At 43.8% G+C, this 23,845-nt stretch overlaps 1 protein-coding gene across 1 annotated transcript in view; it reads right to left on the bottom strand.

The window, feature by feature from the left end:
• The window catches only part of brf1a (BRF1 RNA polymerase III transcription initiation factor subunit a), a 71,231-nt gene that overhangs the window by 11,471 nt on the left and 35,915 nt on the right, over positions 1-23,845 (bottom strand). Inside the window, exons 13-16 of the mRNA XM_035752126.2 lie at positions 16,067-16,128; positions 15,856-15,937; positions 11,062-11,117; positions 9,915-10,183 (exon numbers count right to left, since the gene is read on the bottom strand). Of these exons, the coding sequence (XP_035608019.1) occupies positions 9,915-10,183; positions 11,062-11,117; positions 15,856-15,937; positions 16,067-16,128 (469 nt within the window). The remainder of the gene's footprint in view (positions 1-9,914; positions 10,184-11,061; positions 11,118-15,855; positions 15,938-16,066; positions 16,129-23,845) is intronic.

The raw sequence follows: 23,845 nt of genomic DNA, 5'->3' as shown, positions 1-23,845 counted from the left end.
TGGCAAGAACAGCTCAAATAAGTGAAGAGAAATGACAGTCCATTACTTTAAGACATTAAGGTCAGTCAATCTGGAAAATATCAAGAACTTTGAAAGTTTCTTCAAATGCAGTCGTACACAACATCAAGCGCTATGATGAAACTGGCTCTCATAAAAGGACCACCACAGGAAAGGAAAACCCAGAGTTACCTCTGCTGCAGAAGATAAGTTCATTAGAGTTACCCGCCTCAGAAATTGTAGCCCAAATAAATGCTTCACAGACTTCAAGTAACAGACACATCTCAAAATCAGCTTGAGGTGAATCAGGCCTTCATGGTTGAATTGCTGCAAATAAACCACTACTAAAGGACACCAATAAGAAGAAGACTTGCTTGGGCCAAGAAACACAAGCAAAAGACATTAGACAGAGTCCAAATTTGAGATTTTTTGTTCCAACCGCCTTGTCTTTGTGAGACAGAGTAGACGAACGGATGATCTCCGCATGTGTGGTTCCCACCGTAAAGCATGGAGGATGAGGTGTGATGGTGCTTTGCTGGTGACATTGTCAGTGATTTATTTAGAATTCAAGGCACACTTAACCAGCATGGCTACAACAGCATTCTGCAGCAATACGCCATCCCATCTGGTAAGCGCTTAGTGGGACAATGATTTGTTTTTCAACAGTATAATGACCCAAAACACTTCCAGGCTGTGTAAGAGCTATTTGAGCAAGAAGGCAGGTGATGGAGTGCTGCATCAGCTGACCTGGCCACCACAATTTCCTGACCTCAACCCAATTGAAATGGTTTGGGATGATTTGGACCGCAGAGTGAAGGAAAAGCAGCCAACAATTGCTCAGCATATGTGGGAACTCCTTCAACACTTTTGGAAAAGCATTCCAGGTGAAGCTGGTTGAGAGAATTCCAAGAATGTGCAAAGGTTGGCTTCTTTGAAGAACCTAAAATATATTTTGATTTGTTTAACACTTTTTTGGTGACGACATGATTCCATATGTGTTAGTTAATTTACATTTCATATTTTTTTGTCTTCAATATTATTCTACAATGTAGAAAATACTAAAAATAAAGAAATCTTTGAATGAGGTGTCCAAACTTTTGACTGGTACTGTAAGTGATATTTCAGTTACATTTTTTTATGAATTTGCAAAAATCTGTCATTATGGTGTATTGTGTGTAGATCGATGAGGAAAAATAAATGTAATCAATTTTAGAATAAGTCTGTAACATAACAAAATGTGGAAAAATCAAGGGGTCTGAATACTTTCCGAATGCACTGCAAGTACAAATAAGGGAAACAAATTGTTTTATGTAGCCCCATCCCATGAAATCAGCCAAACAAGCTCAATAACTCAATGCATGCACACTGTTGAATATACATCAACCTGATTTGTGAATAGGCCTTGGCTACATCTAGATTTACCCAGTTTATCAATAGAGATTACCATTCAGATGTAGATAGATTGTTTTTACCAAAGTCAAATTGATTGTATAATTGATTCATTAATGCATATATGTTTGTCTCTGAAAATGTTTGAGATAAAACAATTATAATGTAATAATATTGAACTCAAAGATGCCCAACGATTGAACAGAGCAGTAGCTGAGTCTCACTGTCTGGATCAAGAGCCATTCTGTGACTTTGGCTAATATGTGGGTTTTTTTGCCGTGGGATTGTTTTGTTATTGAGTATCAATAATAATGATAGCCTCCTTTGAATTCCATGCTGTCACAGTTACCAGCCCTTTCAAGCTTAACATCCTTATCATTTATCGCCCTCCAGGTCCCCTCGGAGAGTTCATCAATGAGCTTGATGCCTTGATAAGCTCCTTTCCTGAGGACGGCTCACCTCTCACAGTTCTGGGCGACTTTAACCTCCCCACGTCTACCTTTGACTCATTCCTCTCTGCCTCCTTCTTTCCACTCCTCTCCTCTTTTGACCTCACCCTCTCACCTTCCCCCCCTACTCACAAGGCAGGCAATACGCTCGACCTCATCTTTACTAGATGCTGTTCTTCCACTAACCTCATTGCAACTCCCCTCCAAGTCTCCGACCACTACCTTGTATCCTTTTCCCTCTCGCTCTCATCCAACACTTCCCACACTCGGATGGTATCGCGCCGTCCCAACCTTCGCTCTCTCTCCCCCGCTACTCTCTCCTCTTCCATCCTATCATCTCTTCCCTCTGCTCAAACCTATCTCCTGATTCTGCCTCCTCAACCCTCCTCTCCTCCCTTTCTGCATCCTTTGACTCTCTATGTCCCCTATCCTCCAGGCCGGCTCGGTCCTCCCCTCCCGCTCCGTGGCTCGACGACTCATTGCGAGCTCACAGAACAGGGCTCCGGGCAGCCGAGCGGAAATGGAGGAAAACTCGCCTCCCTGCGGACCTGGCATCCTTTCACTCCCTCCTCTCTACATTTTCCTCCTCTGTCTCTGCTGCTAAAGCCACTTTCTACCACTCTAAATTCCAAGCATCTGCCTCTAACCCTAGGAAGCTCTTTGCCACCTTCTCCTCCCTCCTGAATCCTCCTCCCCCTCCCCCTCTCTGCAGATGACTTCGTCAACCATTTTGAAAAGAAGGTCGACGACATCCGATCCTCGTTTGCTAAGTCAAACGACACCGCTGGTTCTGCTCACACTGCCCTACCCTGTGCTCTGACCTCTTTCTCCCCTCTCTCTCCAGATGAAATCTCGCGTCTTGTGACGGCCGGCCGCCCAACAACCTGCCCGCTTGACCCTATCTCCTCCTCTCTTCTCCAGACCATTTCCGGAGACCTTCTCCCTTACCTCGCTCATCAACTCATCCCTGACCGCTGGCTACGTCCCTTCCGTCTTCAAGAGAGCGAGAGTTGCACCCCTTCTGAAAAAACCTACACTCGATCCCTCCGATGTCAACAACTACAGACCAGTATCCCTTCTTTCTTTTCTCTCCAAAACTCTTGATTGTGCCGTCCTTGGCCAGCTCTCCCGCTATCTCTCTCAGAATGACCTTCTTGATCCAAATCAGTCAGGTTTCAAGACTAGTCATTCAACTGAGACTGCTCTTCTCTGTATCACGGAGGCGCTCCGCACTGCTAAAGCTAACTCTCTCCTCTGCTCTCATCCTTCTAGACCTATCGGCTGCCTTCGATACTGTGAACCATCAGATCCTCCTCTCCACCCTCTCCGAGTTGGGCATCTCCGGCGCGGCCCACGCTTGGATTGCGTCCTACCTGACAGGTCGCTCCTACCAGGTGGCGTGGCGAGAATCTGTCTCCTCACCACGCGCTCTCACCACTGGTGTCCCCCAGGGCTCTGTTCTAGGCCCTCTCCTATTCTCGCTATACACCAAGTCACTTGGCTCTGTCATAATCTCACATGGTCTCTCCTATCATTGCTATGCAGACGACACACAATTAATCTTCTCCTTTCCCCCTTCTGATGACCAGGTGGCGAATCGCATCTCTGCATGTCTGGCAGACATATCAGTGTGGATGACGGATCACCACCTCAAGCTGAACCTCGGCAAGACGGAGCTGCTCTTCCTCCCGGGGAAGGACTGCCCGTTCCATGATCTCGCCATCACGGTTGACAACTCCATTGTGTCCTCCTCCCAGAGCGCTAAGAACCTTGGCGTGATCCTGGACAACACCCTGTAGTTCTCAACTAACATCAAGGCGGTGGCCCGTTCCTGTAGGTTCATGCTCTACAACATCCGCAGAGTACGACCCTGCCTCACACAGGAAGCGGCGCAGGTCCTTTTCCAGGCACTTGTCATCTCCCGTCTGGATTACTGCAACTCGCTGTTGGCTGGGCTCCCTGCCTGTGCCATTAAACCCCTACAACTCATCCAGAACGCCGCAGCCCGTCTGGTGTTCAACCTTCCCAAGTTCTCTCACGTCACCCCGCTCCTCCGCTTTCTCCACTGGCTTCCAGTTGAAGCTCGCATCCGCTACAAGACCATGGTGCTTGCCTACGGAGCTGTGAGGGGAACGGCACCTCAGTACCTCCAGGCTCTTATCAGGCCCTACACCCAAACAAGGGCACTGCGTTCATCCACCTCTGGCCTGCTCGCCTCCCTACCACTGAGGAAGTACAGTTCCCGCTCAGCCCAGTCAAAACGATTCGCTGCTCTGGCCCCCCAATGGTGGAACAAACTCCCTCACGACGCCAGGACAGCGGAGTCAATCACCACCTTCCGGAGACACCTGAAACCCCACCTCTTTAAGGAATACCTAGGATAGGATAAAGTAATCCTTCTCACCCCCCTTTAAAAGATTTAGATGCACTATTGTAAAGTGGCTGTTCCACTGGATGTCATAAGGTGAATGCACCAATTTGTAAGTCGCTCTGGATAAGAGCGTCTGCTAAATGACTTAAATGTAAATGTAAATGTAAACAACCTGGTATCTAAGTCAAAATTCTGGTATCGTGACAACACTACTCATTATTGCAACACCACCTCAGCTAGAACAGTGAACATGTTCTAAAAATCTACTTCCCCTACACAGAAGAAAACATGTCTGACGTCTCCTCTCTAATGAGGGCAGGGGTGGTGTAGGTGTGACAGGAGTGACAGAGATGCCTGCACAGACCAGACCCGCTCCATCCTTCCTCCCATAGCATGTCCCCTCTCACATCTCATCCCCCATGAGCTCACACCTTGGACTGGAGGAAGCATGGACACAGCTCAGCTCATTTTGGGGAGACACACAGTAACACTGCTCTTTCATTAGGGAGCTGTACCACACCACCACCACCACCACACACCTCCATACTGTCAGATGTCACAGTGACAAACTATACATAGCCTTTGAGAAAGCCCAGAGGACATCAACATTAGCTGTGGCTTCTAAACCTTCCAGAAAAATACATCTGTCTGGCTAAAATCTAAGGCTACAGATGTTCCATAAAAGCTTACATCCAAAGACAAACTACTTATCGACTTGTTGGTCCCCAGTGTGTCAATATTTCCATAGTAACCGTCTGTAGTTATTCTACATCCCAAATAGAACAGCTTCATTCTGATTAAGCAGTGATCACTTTAAGCCTCACTAACCCAAAATATGCAGGCACTATCCTAGATCCCAGCTCCTCCTCCTGCAAGGGGACAGATCTTGTCTTAAAGTTCAGAGGTCAAACTGGTGTTCGAAATTGAGCCGGCTGCCAATGACGACAGCCTCCTAGGGAGCCCTTTCTCTCTGAACATTGATATCAGCAGTGGGGAGTGGCTCCTTGGACAGAGGAGATGTGACATGTATAAATCACCTCTCCAAAGACAATGGGACATATGAAGCACTCCTCTATTGGCGTGACGCCCCCCTCCACCTTTCTAAAAAGGTCAGACAGGAGACACTTGGGGAGACTCCAACACTCTCACTCCCTCTCTTTCTTTCTTACTGCCTCAGTCTTCCCCCCACCACTGCTGTCCATCTCCGACTCTCTCTCTGTTAGACTATTAGTCTCTGCTGGGCTTAACACATTTCTAATCAGCTTACTGCCAATGAGACTAAGCCGGAGCTGAAAAGGCGATTGACGGAGAGCGTCTAGCCAGTGGCTGGTAACTGGTTAGAGCTGGGGGATGGCAACTATATAATTAGAAGAAAATCGTTAAAGCCAAGAGTGAGAGGAGCGAGACTAAAAGAGATGGAACCCTTGAGGATAATATTAAGGTTACATCAGTAATATAACAAATTAAATGGGGAGATGATTACAGTGAATGAGAAACAAAGAAAGCATTTACCCTACATATGAATGTATAATCAGATGTTTGTGTACGGCCCAGTACATCACTGTGGCCAAGCTTCCTGCCATCCAGGACCTCTATACCAGGTGGTGTCAAAGTTATTTTCAACTTTCCCTTACGGTACTTGTCGACTATCGGTCTTGTGCCGGTTTTTATCCTTAGATGGAGTTTACCACACACTTTGGGCTGCATTCCCAAACAAAGACTCCAGCCACGCTAGTCATAGACTGTTCCCTCAGTTACCGCACAGCAAGCAGTACCGGAGTGCCAAGTCTAGGTCCAAAAGGCTTCTGAACAGCTTCTACCCCCCCACCTTTAAAAAAATATATACTGCTGCTACTCGCCGTTTATCTATGCATAGTCAATTTACCCCTACCTACATGTACATATTTCCTCAATTACCTTGACTAACCTGTACCCCCGCACATTGACTCAGGACTGGTACCACCTGTAAATAGCCTTGTTATTGTTATTTTATTGTTGTCCTTTTTTTTCTTCTTAACACTCCATTGTTGGTTAAGCGTTTGTAAGTAAGCATTTCACGGTAAGGTCTACACCGGTTGTATTCAGCGCATGTGACAAATAACATTTGATTGTTTCACCATGTGATGATGAGCACTTCACACTGGCAGAGGGTGAGAAACCAGCAGTAGTGAGAAAAGGATTTGGCTGGTGCCAACAGTCAGTCCTTCTCCTCTGGGATGTCCAGACAGACCACTCTGGTTCAGACACTTTCACTGTTTAGTATGCCCCTGGGCTCACAGAACTGAAAGAATAATTGTCTGAGTGCTTTGATACAAGATGGCTCCCTTTGTCACCAAGGCAGGTGCTAATACATGAGTGGTGAGTATAAAACAATGTATAGTGAGAAAGGCACTCAGTGCATCCGTCAGTCCATGCGTTACTACTCAAGAGACTATTTGACTGGTTCAGGCTGTGGAACAATGATCTACGACGAATATAAACTCTGCCCATCTCAACGGTTCCCGTGGTGCTTCTTGGGCTGTGGATGGATAAACTGTGGGATGGAGTCCAAACGGCCCACTTTGGAGCTCTAGTCCGAAAACGTCCAACCTTCATTGGCCCATTAGTTGTGGTAAAGCGTTAGTAGAACAAAGGTTTGGCTGTAGACAACTGTTTGAAAATCTAGAAGAGAGAAAGCTACTGCTAGCGGAGCTGGATTTCCAACAGAGAAAAATATGCCGTTTCCCAGCAGTCTATTGTCCTCCTGTCCAGCCCAACGTATGCCTCACGTAGGATGGGATGCCCTCTGGTCTGTAGCATTGTAACGGGTGGAGACTGCCTGGCAGTGGCACCCAAAGAGTTGGTTCCTGTGAGAAGCAAATCAAGAGAAATCCCATGGAAATACTTAGCGGTCACAGTCAGTCAGGGGTTTCAGGGCAGTGGGGGAGATCAGAGAGAGGCCAGGGAAGGGCTGGAAACCAGAGGGAGATTATACTCTCCCAATAGAGCTGCTACTATTAGTAGAAAAACAATTCTTTAGAGTGGACTGAAAATAAAGTGTGAAACATATTGGTCCATGTGGGGATGATCTGATGTCACTACTCTGCTGATGACACCTGCTCTGAGAGGCTGAATAGAAATGCAGAGAAAGTTGTTAATTCTTCACAGGCAGCAGAGAAAATCGATGGTCAAAAACTCTTGCCACAACCCTCTCCATTAGACCAGACTGTGGATCAGAGCTTCCACTAGAACTTTAGGGTTAGATTTACACTTCTGAAACCCAACACAGACCAAAACCATACAACCCCCCCTCCCCTTGGTGAAATATGGAGTCAAGTATTCCTCCCTAAAAAGTTGAATGGGGAAAAGGGCTTTAAAAAGAGAGAAGAAAGAAAAACAGCTTTGAATGGGAACAGATTAAGGAGGGAGGGAAGAAAAAAAAGCACTGGAGGGCAATTATCTGGGCTATTTCTGGAAGAGTGCTTTTCCAGCCTCCAGTCGGAATGAAGGGAACAGGGAGGCCCTGTTTGGCAGCTGGCTGGAGAGGCGTGGAGGGAGAGGGATGGAGGGATTGAAGGACTGGCGGGTGGGAGTCCTGTAAAGTACAGGCCTGTGACCGGGTGAAGGGCTGGGGAAAGGGGGAGCTCAGAGGCCTTCCCTGGAGGCCAGGCTGGCCATGACTGAGGATGGGAGACCTTGTATAAAGCAGGCTTGAGACTGTGCAGGGCCAGGGGTCGGTTCCTACAGGGAAGAACCTTTAAGTGGAGTGGAGTATGGGGGAGCAGAGCAGTGGTTGGAGGAAGGTGAGAAGGAGCACAATGCTTCAGTGTAGCAGTCAGTAAGGTCTGGAAGCAGGCAGCACAATGGACTTACTGTCAGCCACCGCTCTCCTCCACTTTTCTAGTTCTCCCTGACTCGCCTTTTAAATAACCATACAGCAACCTTTTCAGAGCCCCAGTAATGGTGTACTCGTCAAACAACCAGTGAAAGGACTCTTTCTGCAGTCAATGGGAAAGTCATGTTTTCATTTGAATGTCACCATTTCTGAGGTACAGCAAAGATGCCAAATTATCAACATAGTGATATAGAAAAAGTAACTGTTTGGATAAACCATGGTGTGATTCCGTCCTGTGGTTAAAACTATTTTTGTTGAGCAAGCAAAACTAAAGTGCAAAGTTCCGTTTCTTAAAAGCTACCTGCTAGCAAAAGCACTGTTCCATTCAGGAAAAACAAGTGTTGAAAGTGTACAATGAATGATTCAATAACCATAATGTACATGAATCATTTACTGACATGAATGCATTTTTTTTTTTAAATGTACGGGTGGACAGTTGGAGGGAAAATTGTAATTCTTAAAGGGGGGAAAGGTTCATGAAGCCCTCTTCAACAGGAGAAAAAAAAACGTAACTGGAGATGTCTTGAGTGTGTAAGCTACAGTAAACGTCAGCTTTCTAAAGAAGTGCTAGGCTACTCTGACTGGTGCAATTATACTGAACAAAAATATAAAACGCAACATACTATATTTCAACACTTCTACTGAGTTACAGTTCATAAAGGCCCACCCACTGAGGAGCCAGGCCCAGCCAATCAGAATGAGTTTTCCCCCCCAAAAGGGCTTTATTACAGACAGAAATACGAATCAGGTTGCTGGTCTCAGATGATCCCGCAGGTGAAGTATTAAGATGGGGAGGTCCTGGGCTGGTGTGGTTACATGTGATCTGCAGTTGTGAGGCCGGTTGGACGTACTAACAAATTCTCAAAAATGACAATGGAGGTGGCTTATGGTAGAGAAATAAAGATAAAACTTTCTGGAAACAGCTCTTGACAACAGAAAAATGCTCACTAACAGGGATGTAAACAAATTTGTGCACAACTTTTTGTGTGTATATGTAAGCTTTTTGTGTGTATGGAATATTTCTGCAATCTTTTATTTCAGCTCATGAAAATGGGTTGAGAGGGTAGGATGAAGGGAGGAGCTGCAACCAGATGACTCCAGTAACACTTACTGCACTAGGAAGAGGGGGGCTCTCCTGGATGTCACTAAAAGGCTGGCTCTAGGCTGAGCTGGGTCTAAGACTTGTACACCTGCAAGACGGTTCCACACAAATTTGATTTATTGAGTGTTTTTGGGGAGGTTTTTTTAATGGAAAGTTGGAAAACCAAATTCAGTAATACCAAGCAAACAGAAAAGTCAAAACTCAAAACTGAAGAAACTGATTAACTTCAGAAGAAAGCCTCACAGTGGATCATAACATACTGAATGTGTGTGTTGAGAAAGCGGGAAAGAAAGAGAATGAGATCAAGCAAATCCTGGCAGAAAAGGTAAATCTCAGGGAAGCACATGGGAGTGAGTGGCGGTCTGAGTGAGTCCACAGCCTTCCAGAAAAACTAAAAAAGGAACGCAAGCATCTGTCTGGTTGTCGCTGGTGATTATTCCAGGCTAGAGGAAAAGTGCAGCCTCATCATTATTGAGAAGAGCAGCAACATCGCTTCAACCGGCTGGGAAGTGGGCATGTTGCCCCTAGTGACAGACAGGAGGCTCAGAAAAGGACTAAGATACTGTTGCATCACTCACATTTCCATTCATCCCCCATTTATTCAACACTGCTGCCGTCAGTCAGTCTTGAAGCTTAATCAGCCAATACTGAATATATTGAACAATATATGACAGTGAACAGCAGTGGTATTATTAGATAGACTGAGTCACCCTGTGGTTCTGATTCACCCACCTCTTGCCCAGGCTGCTGAGTGGTGTGCCCAGGCTCAGAGGGACATTGGTGGGTTTGCGGTATCGTCCAGTCAGCCTCTGGGCTCCAGGGGTGGCTCCTTTCGGAGACTCTGCTGTCTGGCGGGCTGGACTGGCGCATGGCTTGACATTCAGCTCCTTCAGGATATCGTAGTTGATCTTAGTGGAGATCTTCTTCTGCTCCAGCATCTTCTCTATGGCCTCGTCGGCTGTGCTAGCATGGATCGGAGCCCGCTTCTTGGACGTCTTGGGCTGCAGGGCACATAGTTGGGTTTCAAATCACTCAGTATCCAGTCAAATGCAATTACTTATGCAAATTAGTGCTTTAGCTTAATGTACATTTGTAACTATACTTTGCACAACAAAGAGATGCTCTAGCTATGCGGCAGTATTATGGGAGGGGGCTGATTGTTAATTTGGACAACATTGCATAAGGTGTTTGGATCAGTGCAGTCAAAGACTCCACACCTCATTAGGCATCTATTGCGCTGCAGTTAATCCAGCTAGTGAAAACCAGAGAGCAGATGTTGGACCTAACAAGGAGGCTGGACCTTGCCAAATACTGTCGTGAAATGATAAACCCACTAGAGTGGAAAACATGCACACACATTGACACACCACAGCTTAGCATATATCCAGGCCACCCCAAGATCACTGCTTCTTTATACCAGTGGTTCTCAACTGGTTTAGTCTCGGGACCCAAATTGAACCAGGTTGTCTATCGCGATCCAATAATCGTGTCACGATTTTTTTGTTGTTGCCAAAATACAATCTGGAAAATGACAGTAAATGCACCAATTATATGACAAAGGAACAACAGTCCCATCTTTTTCCATTGCCAATAATTCCACTTTGCCCATATTCTTGATGAAGAATGTTAAACTCACTGGTGTGAGATTTTTTAAAACCAAATCCACTAAAGGCAATGCTAATAATTCTAAATTGAGAACTGAAAAAAAAAAAAAAAGGTTCATTATCATTTATACACACTTTCTACCTGATTTTAGTAGTTTATGTTCAGACTGGTTTATTTTGCCAGACACTCGCAACACATTCAAAACCTCCCAAGACCCAAATTTGGGTTTCAACCCACCAGTTGAGAATCACTGCTTTAGATTGGCAGGATTTACCTTCTTGTCCTTGTAAATCCCCAGCTCTTTCTCTTTCGCTATCCTCTCTTCCTTTTCTGAAAGTATAAATGGATTGGGGGAATTCAATTGGAAATATAGTTATTTGTAAAGAGTCAATACAAAACAGTTTATTACAATATGTGCCTGGTGTGTTGTGGCCACAGGGGCTCTTGAAATAAATGCTAATTTAACCATTCTTCTAGTTGTTTAAAATGCAGTGGTAAATATGAAAATAAAAGCTTCCAATGAAATTAACATCCCCACCTGTCATGATTTATTTCTATGTGGTGGCACTGTCCACTCAGTTGTGCTGAATTTTGACCTCAGCTGAGCTCCTTCATGCATAGATTTTTCTTTGCACTTCCTCATTTTCACCATGCGTTTGTGATTAAAATAGCCTTTATTCCAATGCATTTAATTTATCATCGTTTGCTTTTGTCAGTCAGCTGTTCAGAGCGCACACTGCTTTGTTTTTCAGGTGCGTGCAGATACTGATGTTCTCCGTATCTTCCGGGGCCAGAAGTAGGCCATTTATTTTGCTTTATTATTGTCTATCAATATTTGTTTTCTTTCCTGGATCAGCTGACGGTCGACGATATCACTAACCTAGAGCTAGACACCAATGTGCATCCAATAAGTATATGCTAATGATACTGTGCCTATAGTTTCGGTTTAGAAGCATTTGATTTTGCAATGACATAAGATTACATTGTCTGGGATTTGTGTGCCCATGGGAACTGTTTCCACGGCGAAACAAATCCAATCTTATTGGTCACATATACATGTTTAGCAGATGTTATTGCGGGCATGCTTCTAGTTCCGACAGTGCAGCAATATCTAACAAGTAATATATAAAACAATTTCACAACAAATACCTAATACACATCTAAGTAAATGTAATGAAATCAAGAAAATATAAATATATGGATGAGCAATGTCAGAGCAGCATAGACTAAGATACAGTAGATAGTATAGAATACAGTATATACAGTTGCGGAAGTTTACAAAGTCGGAAGTTTACATACACTTCAGCCAAATACATTTAAACTCAGTTTCACAATTCCTGACATTTAGTCCTAGTAAAAATTCCCTGTCTTAGGTCAGTTAGGTTCACCACTTTATTTTAAGAATGTGAAATGTCAGAATAATATTAGAATGATTTATTTCAGCTTTTATCTCTTTCATCACATTCCCAGTGGGTCAGAAGTTTACATACACACAATTAGTATTTGGTAGCATTGCCTTTAAATTGCTTAACTTGAGTCAAACACGTTGGGTAGACTTCCACATTCTTCCCACAATAAGTTGGGTGAATTTTGGCCCATTCCTCCTGACAGAGCTGGTGTAACTGAGTCAGGTTTGTAGGCCTCCTTGCTCGCACACGCTTTTTCAGTTCTGCACACCAATTTTCAATAGGATTGAGGTCAGGGCTTTGTGATGGCCACTCCAATACCTTGACTTTGTTGTCCATAAGCCATTTTGCCTCAACTTTGGAAGTATACTTGGGGACATTGTCCATTTGGAAGACCCATTTGCGACCAAGCTTTAACTTCCTGACTGATGTCTTGAGATATTGCTTCAATATATCCATGTAATTTTCACCACAAAGTGCACCAGTCCCTCCTGCAGCAAAGGACCCCCACAATATGATGCTGCCAACCCCATGCTTCACAGTTGGGGTGTGTTCTTGGGCTTGCAAGCCTCCCCCTTTTTCCTCCAAACATAACGATGGTAATTACGGCCAAACAGTTCTATTCTTGTTTCATCAGACCAGAGAACATTTCTCAAAAAAGTACGATCTTTGTCCCCATGTGCAGTTTCAAACCGTAGTCTGGCTTTTTATGGTAGTTTTGGAGCAGTGGCTTCTTCCTTGCTGAGTGGTCTTTCAGGTTATGTTGATATAGGACTCGTTTTACTGTGGATATAGACAATTTTGTACCCGTTTCCTCCAGCATCTTCACAAGGTCCTTTGCTGTTGTTCTCGGATTGATTTGCACTTTTCGCAAAGTAGAGGAGACGGAACACGTATCCTTCCTGAGCAGTATGACGGCTTATGACGGCTGCGTGTTCCCATGGTGTTTATACTTGCGTACAATTGCTTGTACAGATGAACGTGGTACCTTCAGGCGTTTGGAAATTGCAACCAAGGATGAACCAGACTTGTGTAGTTCTACAATTCTTTTCTGAGGTCTTGGCTGATTTCTTTTGATTTTCCCATGATTGTCAAGCAAAGAGGCACTGAGTTTAAAGGTAGGCCTTGAAATACATCCACAGGTACACCTCAAATTGACTCAAATGATGTCAATTAGCCTATCAGAAGCATCTAAAGCCATGACATCTTTTTCTGGAATGTTACAAGCTGTTTAAAGGCACAGTCAACTTAGTATATGTAAACTTCTGACCCACTGGAATTGTGATACAGTGAATTATAAGTGAAATAATCTGTCTGTAATCTGTCTGTAAATTGTTGGAAAAATGACTTGTGTCATTCAAAGTAGATGTCCTAACAGACTTGTCAAAACTATAGTTTGTTAACAAGAAATGTGTGGAGTGGTTGAAAAACAAGTTAATGACTCCAACCTAAGTCTATGTACATTTCCAACTTCAACTGTACATGTGAGATGAGTAATTCAAGATATGTAAACATTAAAGTGACGAGTGTTCCATTTATTAAAGTGGCCAATGATTTCAAGTCTGTGTGTAGGCAGCAGCCTCTCTGTGCTAGTGATGGCCATTTAACAGTCTGATGGCCCTGAGATAGAAGCTGTTTTCAGTCTCTCGGTCCCAACTTTGATGCACCTGTACTGACCTCTCAGGGTGAACAGGCAGTGGCTCGGGTGGTTGTTGTCCTTGATGATCTTTTTGGCCTTCCTGTGATATTGGGTGCTGTAGGTGTCCTGGAGGGCAAGTAGTTTGCCCCCAGTGACGCGTTGCGTAGACCGCACCACCCTCTAGAGAGCCCTGCGGTTGTAGGTAGTGCAGTTGCCGTACCAGGCGGTGATACTCTCAATTGTGCATCTGTAAAAGTTTGAGGGTTTTATGTGACAAGACAAAATTCTTCAGCCTGCTGAGGTTGAAGAGGCGTTGTTGTGCCTTCACCACACTGTGTGGCTGGACCATTTCAGTTTGTCAATGATATGTACGCAGAGAAACGTAAAAACATCTTTCCACCTTCTCCACTGCTGTCCTATTGATGTGGATAGGGGGTGCTCCCTCTGGTGTTTCCTGAAGTCCACGATCATGTCCTTTGTTTTGTTGGCGTTGATTGAGCTTATTTTCCTGACACCACACTCCCAGAGCCCTCACCTCCTCATGTAGGCGGTCTCGTCGTTGTTGGTAATCAAGCCTACTACTGTCTCGTGTGTACTTGATAAGTGAGTTGGAGGCGTGAATGGCCATGCAGTCATGGGTGAACAGGAAGTACAGGAGGGGGCTGAGCACGCACCTTTGTGGGGCCCCAGTAATGAGGATCAGCAAAGTGGAGATGTTGTTTCCTACCCTCACCACCTGGGGGTGGCCCTTCAGGAAGTCCATGACTCAGTTGCACAGAGCGGAGTTCAGAACCGGGGCCCAGAGCTTAATGATGAGCTTGGAGGGTACTATGGTGTTGAATGCTAAGCTATAGTCAATTAACAGCATTCTTACATAGGTATTCCTCTTGTCCAGATGGGATAGGGCAGTGTGCAGTGTGATGGCGATTGCATCGTATGTGGACCTATTGGGGTGGTAAGCAAATTGAAGTGGGTCTGGGTGACAGGTAAGTTGGAGGTAATATGACCCTTGACTAGTCTCTCAAAGCACTTCATGATGACAGAAGTGAATGCTATGGGGAAATAGTAATTTAGTTCAGTTACCTTTGCATTCTAGGGTACAGGAACAATGGTGGCCATCAATTTCACATAATGAAAAGTTACATTGACAGTTACACTTACAGCGCATTTTCCAAGATCTCCAAGATCCATGATTTGTACAGGGTTTAAGTTCATTGTTCTAATTCAATTGTTAAATGCTTAATAATGACAAATAACTGTCATGTCATTGATGTAAGAAAAGGTAGTGCTATGTAAAAAAAAATATATATATATATATTCAACTTATGTATTATATTGAATGCTTCCTATTCAGCGTGTGTTCATGAGTTTAAAATTGCCTTGACAGAGGGTAGGCTACTGGCAGTAGTGTAGGCCTAGTGAGGGTAAACTCAAATAAATGCAGTTTACCCACCCTTTTTCAGAAAAATGCATTGAAATTACCGGAGCATGACTTTTTTTTACCATTTATGACCTATATATTTTTTTACTACTACACACTGGCTACCGGTAAGGCCTATTTGAAGATTATGGTAATACACATTGTAGCCTAGTCTAGAAAGTTGACCGTGTGTTAGGGTGACGGTCCCGTTTTTCCCGGGACAGTTTCAGCCCCATTTCAACTGTCCCGAAATTTCAGGCAACAAAAAAGGATACATTTGTCAGCAAGACACATCAATTAATTTAGGCCTAATCAATGGCAATCGCTGAATGTCATTAGGCACACATTTTGGTGTTTTGTAACAGATGTTTATTTCCATTAATCAAATAGAGTGAGTAGGCTGTACATGCAGTTTGGATGTTGGAATTATTTGAGTGGGCGAACAAGCACAGGTAGCCTACTTTGACGTGATTTATTTGACAGATAAAAATATCATGACTAGTTGTATTCCTGCCACATTAAAAGGTAATGTACAGTTCAAATGACATCTATTACTAGGCACATGAATTTTGCAATACAGAGACCCCCTGGGTGTGGCTGTACCTTTCTGCTCTTTCAAGTAGTCTTCATTCTGTTTCAGCCAAAGCTCAGTCTTGATTTTCACCTCTTTGTCATTCAGGAGATACTGCAGAGAAGGGTACATAAATTACCTTAGTTATGCATTTCCAGGCTTTATTTGCTGGCAATCCTGTAAAGTCAGAATGAATAGATGGTTCAATATTAGGTGCAACGTAAATTAAAATACAGTACATACCAGCTCAATCTCATCATCATCAATACCATTCAAGTCCAGCTCTCCATTTTCAGCATCCTCATCTGAAAAATAAATTCAACATTATTATTATAAATGTTAAGTATTGTAGGTTCTCAGGTACGCCAACCCACTCTGGGAGAAAGATATCAATTCCACAGCAGGTAACACTTTACAAAATTCATCCAGTGTGTTTCTGCAAAAACAATTGTGCCTGGAGTTTCAGTAAATAATAAGCACCACAAATAAAAAATAAAAAAAACAATAAGGAATAGGTTCAAGCCAGATTTAAGCAGATCTGCCTGTACAGATTGTCTTTTCAATTACAATACGCTTTCAAGATTGTGGTACGCTTTACTTTCATGGAGTTGCTGAAACGTCAATTTGCATTTTGATGCGAGACAATGGATTTCTAAGCCTCATTTCCATACCCTCCTTCCTCTGGTGATTGTTCAGGTTGTCTGAGAAGAAACAGCCACCTTTATGCCGAGACAAGACAGGAGTGTTCTCAAATCCCAGGGAACTCAACACTTTAATAATGGACTGGGAAAAAAAGTCTGATTACCTTTGATAACAGAGACAATATGATTGAGGGTTTGACTTCGGCAAGAAAAAAATACAACAGCTTTCACACACAGATGAATCTCCTTGATTAGCCATTTTCTAATAAAGTGAGACTCCTTCGCCTGCCTTCACACAGACAGTCTCAGTCAAAGGGAGGAGAATCGCGTCTTAAGAGGCAACATGTGACAGGTTTATGGGAGTCGTTTAACTTCTGTCACCTCTCTGTTTGACGTGTTCAGAGAGCCATGCTTCCCTAGGTTAACACACTCACCACAGAAGCACATTTCAAAGCCGTGCCACACACATCCAGACAGGCTTCCCAGATAATTAAGGAGAGACCGGTGCACAGGACACACACAAACACACACACCTGCAATATTACAATATTATAGGTCTGGCCCAGCCCTCTCAAAACACCCCTTCAGTGAAGTGTGAGGGGAATTTTTTCAATTTAACTCGGTGATTCAGTTAAGAACAAATTCTTATTTACAATGACGGCCTACACCGGCCAAACCCGGGCGATGCTTGGCCAATTATGAGCCACCCTATGGGACTTCCAATCACAGCCGGTTGTGATATAGCCTGGATTCTAACCATGGTGTCTGTAGTGACGCCTCAAGCACTGAGATGCAGTGCCTTAAACAGCTGCGCCAGACAGGAGACGGACAGAGAACACGCTATTCATCCAAAGGAGCATGAGAACAGGGCTGGTGACAAGTTCAATTCATTTCCTTAAACTATGAGAATTACATTGCTTTTATCAAAACAAATTATTCAAGTAAATAATGATACTCGATGTGATGTGGAAAAAAACTAAGAAAATAATCATGTACCGGAGAGTATAAAAAATGTAAAATAGGCAGTAAATCAAGACTAGCTGCAAATGAATTAAAGTGTTGTTTGCAGCAGGATAAAAAGGCAGTGCAATTTACATTCTATTCTCCTTTAATAAAGCCCTCTTAAAAATGACATCATGGTGGGAGATGGGCTTCTACAGTTTTTGTTCACACACTCTTGCACAGCACACCCTGCGTATCAATGCCACGAGCCCCAGGATTCCTTAGGCCTTTCCTTTCCCAATGAACACTTCTTTACCAGTAGATCCCCCTCCCCCTGGAGCACTCTAGAACGCACTCCAAATCCACCACAGAGGGGAGGAATGAAGGGTAGACCACTGTGAGATCATCAACTGTGGGGGCTGTCCACAAGCTAAAAACACCCAAATCTGATGTGACGTCAGAGATTAGATGCTACACCGCAGAGCTTCACTTTTGTGATAGATTTCATAGTGCTGCTGGGGACTGAGCTGTGTGCTGGTTCACCATGTTGAGCACATCTCTAGCACTAACCTTGGGAAAGGGACCCACCAAGCATTACAGCCCACTTCATTATCTGTTCCAACCCTACCACATACATCAAACAGCATTCAGATATGTTATCATGGTGACTTGACAGTCCTTATGACATAATCCTGTGTTTGTGCTCCCTGGTTTCCACCATGCTAAATCAATAAACAGGTTTTAGCCCTGATGCACGCACAGCGAGTTAAAACCCTGTGTGTGTGTGTGTGTGTGTGTGTGTGTGTGTGTGTGTGTGTGTGTGTGTGTGTGAGTGAGAGAAAGTAACAGCCTGAGGCACAGGACTTCCTGCTCCTCCGTGGTAAACGGCAGCTGTCATCTCCACTCAGGCTGGGAGCTACAGACAGAGCATCTCCTTTTCCTCCCCAGTCCACGGAGACGGATCATGTCCAGTCACGAATCGCTCATATGACATGTGTCACAGACTATGATGCAGCATCTCACCAAGCCTAGGAGACACTACTGCAGCTCTTGAGAAACACGTAATCAGCCTGGTTTTACATTTGAAATCACAAAGGGGCTTTGTGAGACTTCCTGACAAAGTGTAATAGGCCTGCAGAGATTAAAATACATACTAGAATGTTTTTATCCTAATCTTCCCACTTTCGACATATGCATATCTCTATGATGTCATCGGTAGTCACCTTACCCCACCTTCCTCCGAGGGGCTGGCCATCCGGCCATCTGTCATGCTGGCCCTGGCCCTACAGACTGTACTGCCCCTAGGCATTGTAAAACACCCCACATCTCCGCCTCCTCACTGTGGAATTGAGGCATCTCCAGATGTCAGGCAGAGAATGTAAATGACAGAGCGGAGGACCTTTGTGTGTGTGTGTAGCTTCATCTGACCTCTATGATTGCCTTTTTGTGAAATGGGAAGGAAGATAAACACCACAGTTTAAAGGCTAGCCCAGGTAGGTAGGTCAGATGGGTAGAGTGGTGCTGCTGCTGACTCAGTGAACATTTCATTCTATTCCACCTTGAATAGCTTCTAAATAGACCTTTAAACAGCCCAAAATGAGCAACTAGAGATGTTATCACTGTTCACTTGGATCTGCCTTAAGACACTCACACACCAGAGGTCGTTATGCTCTCTGAATTATATTATGTTTAGCTTCAAGTTTACAGAGTAGTAACTGTAGTCTTAGAATTGGAGAGTCAGGAGCCTACTTATTTACCAATGACTTTAAGCACTGGCAGTGGACAACTCCAGTCCTTGAGCGCTTGGTTGTCCAATGATTGATTGACTTTCAAATCAAAATCTGGTATGTGGGGGGAAATAAGGCACAAGTTCGGAAATGGTTCAGGGAAGTGCCAAGATTCACCTAAATCCAGAGGCCCAACGCCTTTAAATGGCCCTTGCTGAGTGCTGACATTCTCAGCCCATAAAAGCAGAGCCGTTTAAGAAGTGCCCGAGGCTGACTGTGCTCAGTGATGCTGTTAAGGTCAGGCCCAAAGTCATTGATTGGACTAAGTGCCTGGATGAAAACACAGGCCTTCAATCAATGCCTGCTCTAATGGTAAAGGACAGTGCTCCCTGAAGACAAAACTATATAGACGTTTGCGACAGAGTTATCATGTGGTTGCCGAGTCGCAAAGCTTTGCCAAGACTGGCTGCTCTCTCCCTGACTCAAGTGTAAATGAATATGCCATTACTCAGAGACTAGAGCATCTAAACTACAGCACACCTATTGTAACAATCTCTAGTCATGCCTCTGGTTTCCACCCTTCAATTAGAAGTCATCTGTACCAGTGACTGGATCTGGGAGCAGAGGGTTCCAATCGAGATTTCTAAATAAAACCACGGGTCTGGGTCGGATCCAATATGATTGTCACGGGTCTCAGGTATGTGCAATCTTAACTGACTTGTCCGGAAGGGCCCATACAGATCCAAACGCAACTGCTGCAGTATAGCGAAAGAGACATTTTATCATTCATGCTGCTGCTCTTGCTTTTCATGAGTGGAGCATGGCGCATGTAGCATGTTGGCCAATCATGAATCAAAGTGGCACAAGGCGACAGGTATAAAACCTGTGTGTGTGGCAAAAGTTAGAAGATATTTAATCAATGGAAGATGGAATAAATTACAGAATTAAAAAGTTATTGGAGAAGGATGGGCACCAATGACCAAGAACCACAACAGGTAGGCTGCTACTTAATATTCTGAACAGAGGTAACTGTAGGATGAGAAGGCATATTCACTGCAGCCTCAATTAGCCTAGGTAGTTAAACTCCCGGGTTAATGCTGTCAAGACAGGTATTACATAATCATATTGGATGATAAATAACCTAACTATGGCAACTATTAGTCTACTATAGCACGAGTCTGCTTGTTTGGTTGCGGTCTCATCTCTCATCTGCTCACAGTATGGCCCCTCCCTGCCTGCTAGAGCAGCACCCCTCTCTCCCTTTATCAGCTCCAGTTAATAAAGTAGCATAAATTACTTTCCCCACACTCTAGCTGTCTCTATGTTTTAAGAATTCATTTATGCATATCAGGTCCGGGTGGCAAAGCCCCAGGTCCATTTCGAAACGGGTCCAACATTTTGGACTCATGAAGATCCTCTCTACCTTCAATACAGGCGTTAGGGATGGATGACAGATTGGTTTAGTCTACTCAACTCTATCTTTAGTATCTTAAACACATGAACAGACTCAAAAGGACCCCTCCTCCCTTTCCTCTTAAGCCGTGCCCAAACCAACAGTGCACAAAAACATAACTGATCACACACACACAGATGAAAGACCGTACTAATGACAAGGTCCTACTCTGTCCACTTAATGCTTCAAACATTGAGCTGGGGACCGTTGAACCTCCGCCCCTCCCAAACCCGCCAGTTTTGGAGAAGCTACTCTGAAAATATAGTTTACCAAGTTACCAATTACTTCACACCGGAAGAAGTTAAGCTACACTAAAGCTACCCTTACGAAAAATATAGTTTACTTAAGTAAAGTTAATTAGAAAAATATAGTTTAGTTAAAAAAAAAAAAATGTTATTTAAAAATAGTTTTTTTTACCCCTTTTCTCCCCAATTTCGTGGTATCCAATTGTTTAGTAGCTACTATCTCGTCTCTTCGCTACAACTCCCGTACGGGCTCGGGAGAGACAAAGGTTGAAAGTCATACGTCCTCCGATACACAACCCAACCAAGCTGCACTGCTTCTTAACACAGCGCCATACAACCCGGAAGCCAGCCGCACCAATGTGTCGGAGGAAACACAGTACACCTGGCAACCTTGGTTAGCGCGCACTGCGCCCGGCCCGCCACAGGAGTCGCTGGTGCGCGATGAGACAAGGATTTCCCTACCGGCTAAACCCTCCCTAACCCGGATGACGCTAGGCCAATTGTGCGTCGCCCCACGGACACGACAGAGCCTGGGCGCAAACCCAGAGTCTCTGGTGGCACAGCTGGCGCTGCAGTACAGCGCCCTTAACCACTGCTCCACCCGGGAGGCACCTAGTTAACTAAAGTTAATTAGAAAAATAGTTCACTACTTCCAAACTACATTGTGGAAAAAATATCAAAATCTGAAATGTCAGACTTCAAAAGAACCATCGCTCTGTAGTCAGATGTTAACAGAATGTGTGATTTAGCCAATTAAAACACAAAGCGAGCATTAGGTTAAGTGTGAATTGGGTCTGATGCCAAAAAAGGAAATTCTTGCCTACGTCGCACATTTTTAGCAAGAAAAAGTGATTGTAGTTTTATTATTTCATTTAACCTTTATTTAACTAGGCAAGTCAGTTAATAAGAACTAATTCTTGTTTACAATGACGGCCTACCCACGCCAAACCCGGACGACGCTGGGCCAATTGTGCGCCGCCGTACTCCCAATCACGGCTGGATGTGATGCAGCCTGGATTCGAACCAGGGACTGCAGTGACGCCTAATATGCAGCGCCTTAGACCTCCGCGCCACTCGGCAGACCTAATTCCAGCAGTTAGCTACACCAATGTGGCATTAAATAAATGATTAACTACTGAAAGAAACTACCAAGAATTTAATTAATTTCAAATACCACCAAGATAATGCAATATGTAATTCAAATATTAGTTGAACTACAGGTAGTTCACTACTCCAACACTGCAATTAGCCAGGCCTGAGACACCACTGGCAGACTGCATCCATGACACAACAATTGCAGACACACAGCTCCATGAAAGCAGCCCCAAGAGGTACACACACCAACACTGACTTGCTTTAAATTATCATCTCACTAAATCAGCCACATATTAAAAAGTATTCTATTAGAATGAGTCGAAAGGTCAGCCAATGTACAGTACCAGTCAAAGTCAATTCAAGGGTTCACTATTATTTCTATGTTGTAGAATAATATTAAAAACACAAAAACTAACATGTAATCATGTAGTAACCAAAAAAAAGGGTTATACAAATCAAAATATATTTTATATTTGAGATTTACAAAGTAGCCACCCTTCACCTTTTTGACAACTTTACACACTATAGGCATTCTCTCAACCAGCTTCACCAGGAATGCTTTTCCAACAGTCTTGAAGGAGTTCCCACATATGCTGAGCACTTGTTGGCTGTTTTTCTTTAACTCCGTGGTCCAACTCATCCCAAACCATCTCAGTTGGGTTGAGATTGGGTGATTGTGGAGGACAGGTCATATGATGCAGCACTCCATCACTCTCCTTCTTGGTCAAATAGCCATTACACAGCAATGACAGTGTTGGATCATTGTCATGTTGAAAAATAAATGCCAGTGGGTCTAAGCGCAACCCAGATAGGATGGCGTATCGCTGCAGAATGCTGTGGTAGCCATGCTGGTTAAGTGTGCTTTGAATTCTAAATAAATCACCTACAGTGTCACCAGCAAAGCACCATCACATCTCCTCCTCCAAGCTTCACGGTGAGAACCACACATGCGGAGATAATCCGTTCACCAACTCTGCATCTCACAAAGACAAGGAGGTTGGAACAAAAAAATCTCAAATTCAGACTCATCAGATCAAAGGACAGATTTCCACCGGTCTAATGTCCATTGCTCGTGTTTCTTGGCCCAAGCAAGTCTCTTCTCTTATTGGTGGTTTAGTTGCTTATTTGAGCTGTTCTTGCCAAAATATGGACTTGGTCTTTTACCAAATAGGGCTATCTTCTATATACCACCTCTACTTTGTCACAACACAACTGATTGTCTCAAACTCATAAAGGAAAGAAATTCCACAAATGAACTTTTAAAAAGGCAAACCTGTTAATTGAAATGCATTCCAGGTGACTACCTCATGACACTGGTTGAGAGAATGCCAAGAGTGTGCAAAGTTGTATAAGGCAAAGGGTGGCTACTTTGAAGAATCTAAAATATATATTCATTCAACACTTTTTTGGTTACTAGATTATATGTGTAATTTCATTGTTTGTCTTCACTAATATTCTACAATGTAGAAAATACCAAACATAAAGAAAAACCCTTGAAGGAGTAGGCGTGTCCAAACTTTTGACTGGTACTCTATATCTTTCCCTTTCACGGACATGGAGGATGAGATCCACATGACAAATGTACATTGAGATAACTCAAACTCACATCAGTCCGAAAATCCTTTTTGATACTGTTGCAAAGCTAACTAAAAAGCAGCATTCCCCAAGAGAGGATGACATTCACTTTAGCAGTGATAAATTCATGAACTTCTTTGAGGAAAAGATTATGATTATTAGAAAGCAAATTACGGACTCCTCTTTAAATCTGCGTATTCCTTCAAAGCTCAGTTGTCCTGAGTCTGCACAACTCTCCCAGGACCTAGGATCAAGAGAGACGCTCAAGTGTTTTAGTACTATATCTCTTGACACAATGATGAAAATAATCATGGCCTCTAAACCTTCAAGCTGCATACTAGAAC

This window comes from Oncorhynchus keta, chromosome 35, assembly GCF_023373465.1.
Source record: "Oncorhynchus keta strain PuntledgeMale-10-30-2019 chromosome 35, Oket_V2, whole genome shotgun sequence".
Lineage (NCBI taxonomy): Eukaryota > Metazoa > Chordata > Actinopteri > Salmoniformes > Salmonidae > Oncorhynchus > Oncorhynchus keta.
This window is presented reverse-complemented; position numbering and strand designations above follow the sequence as displayed.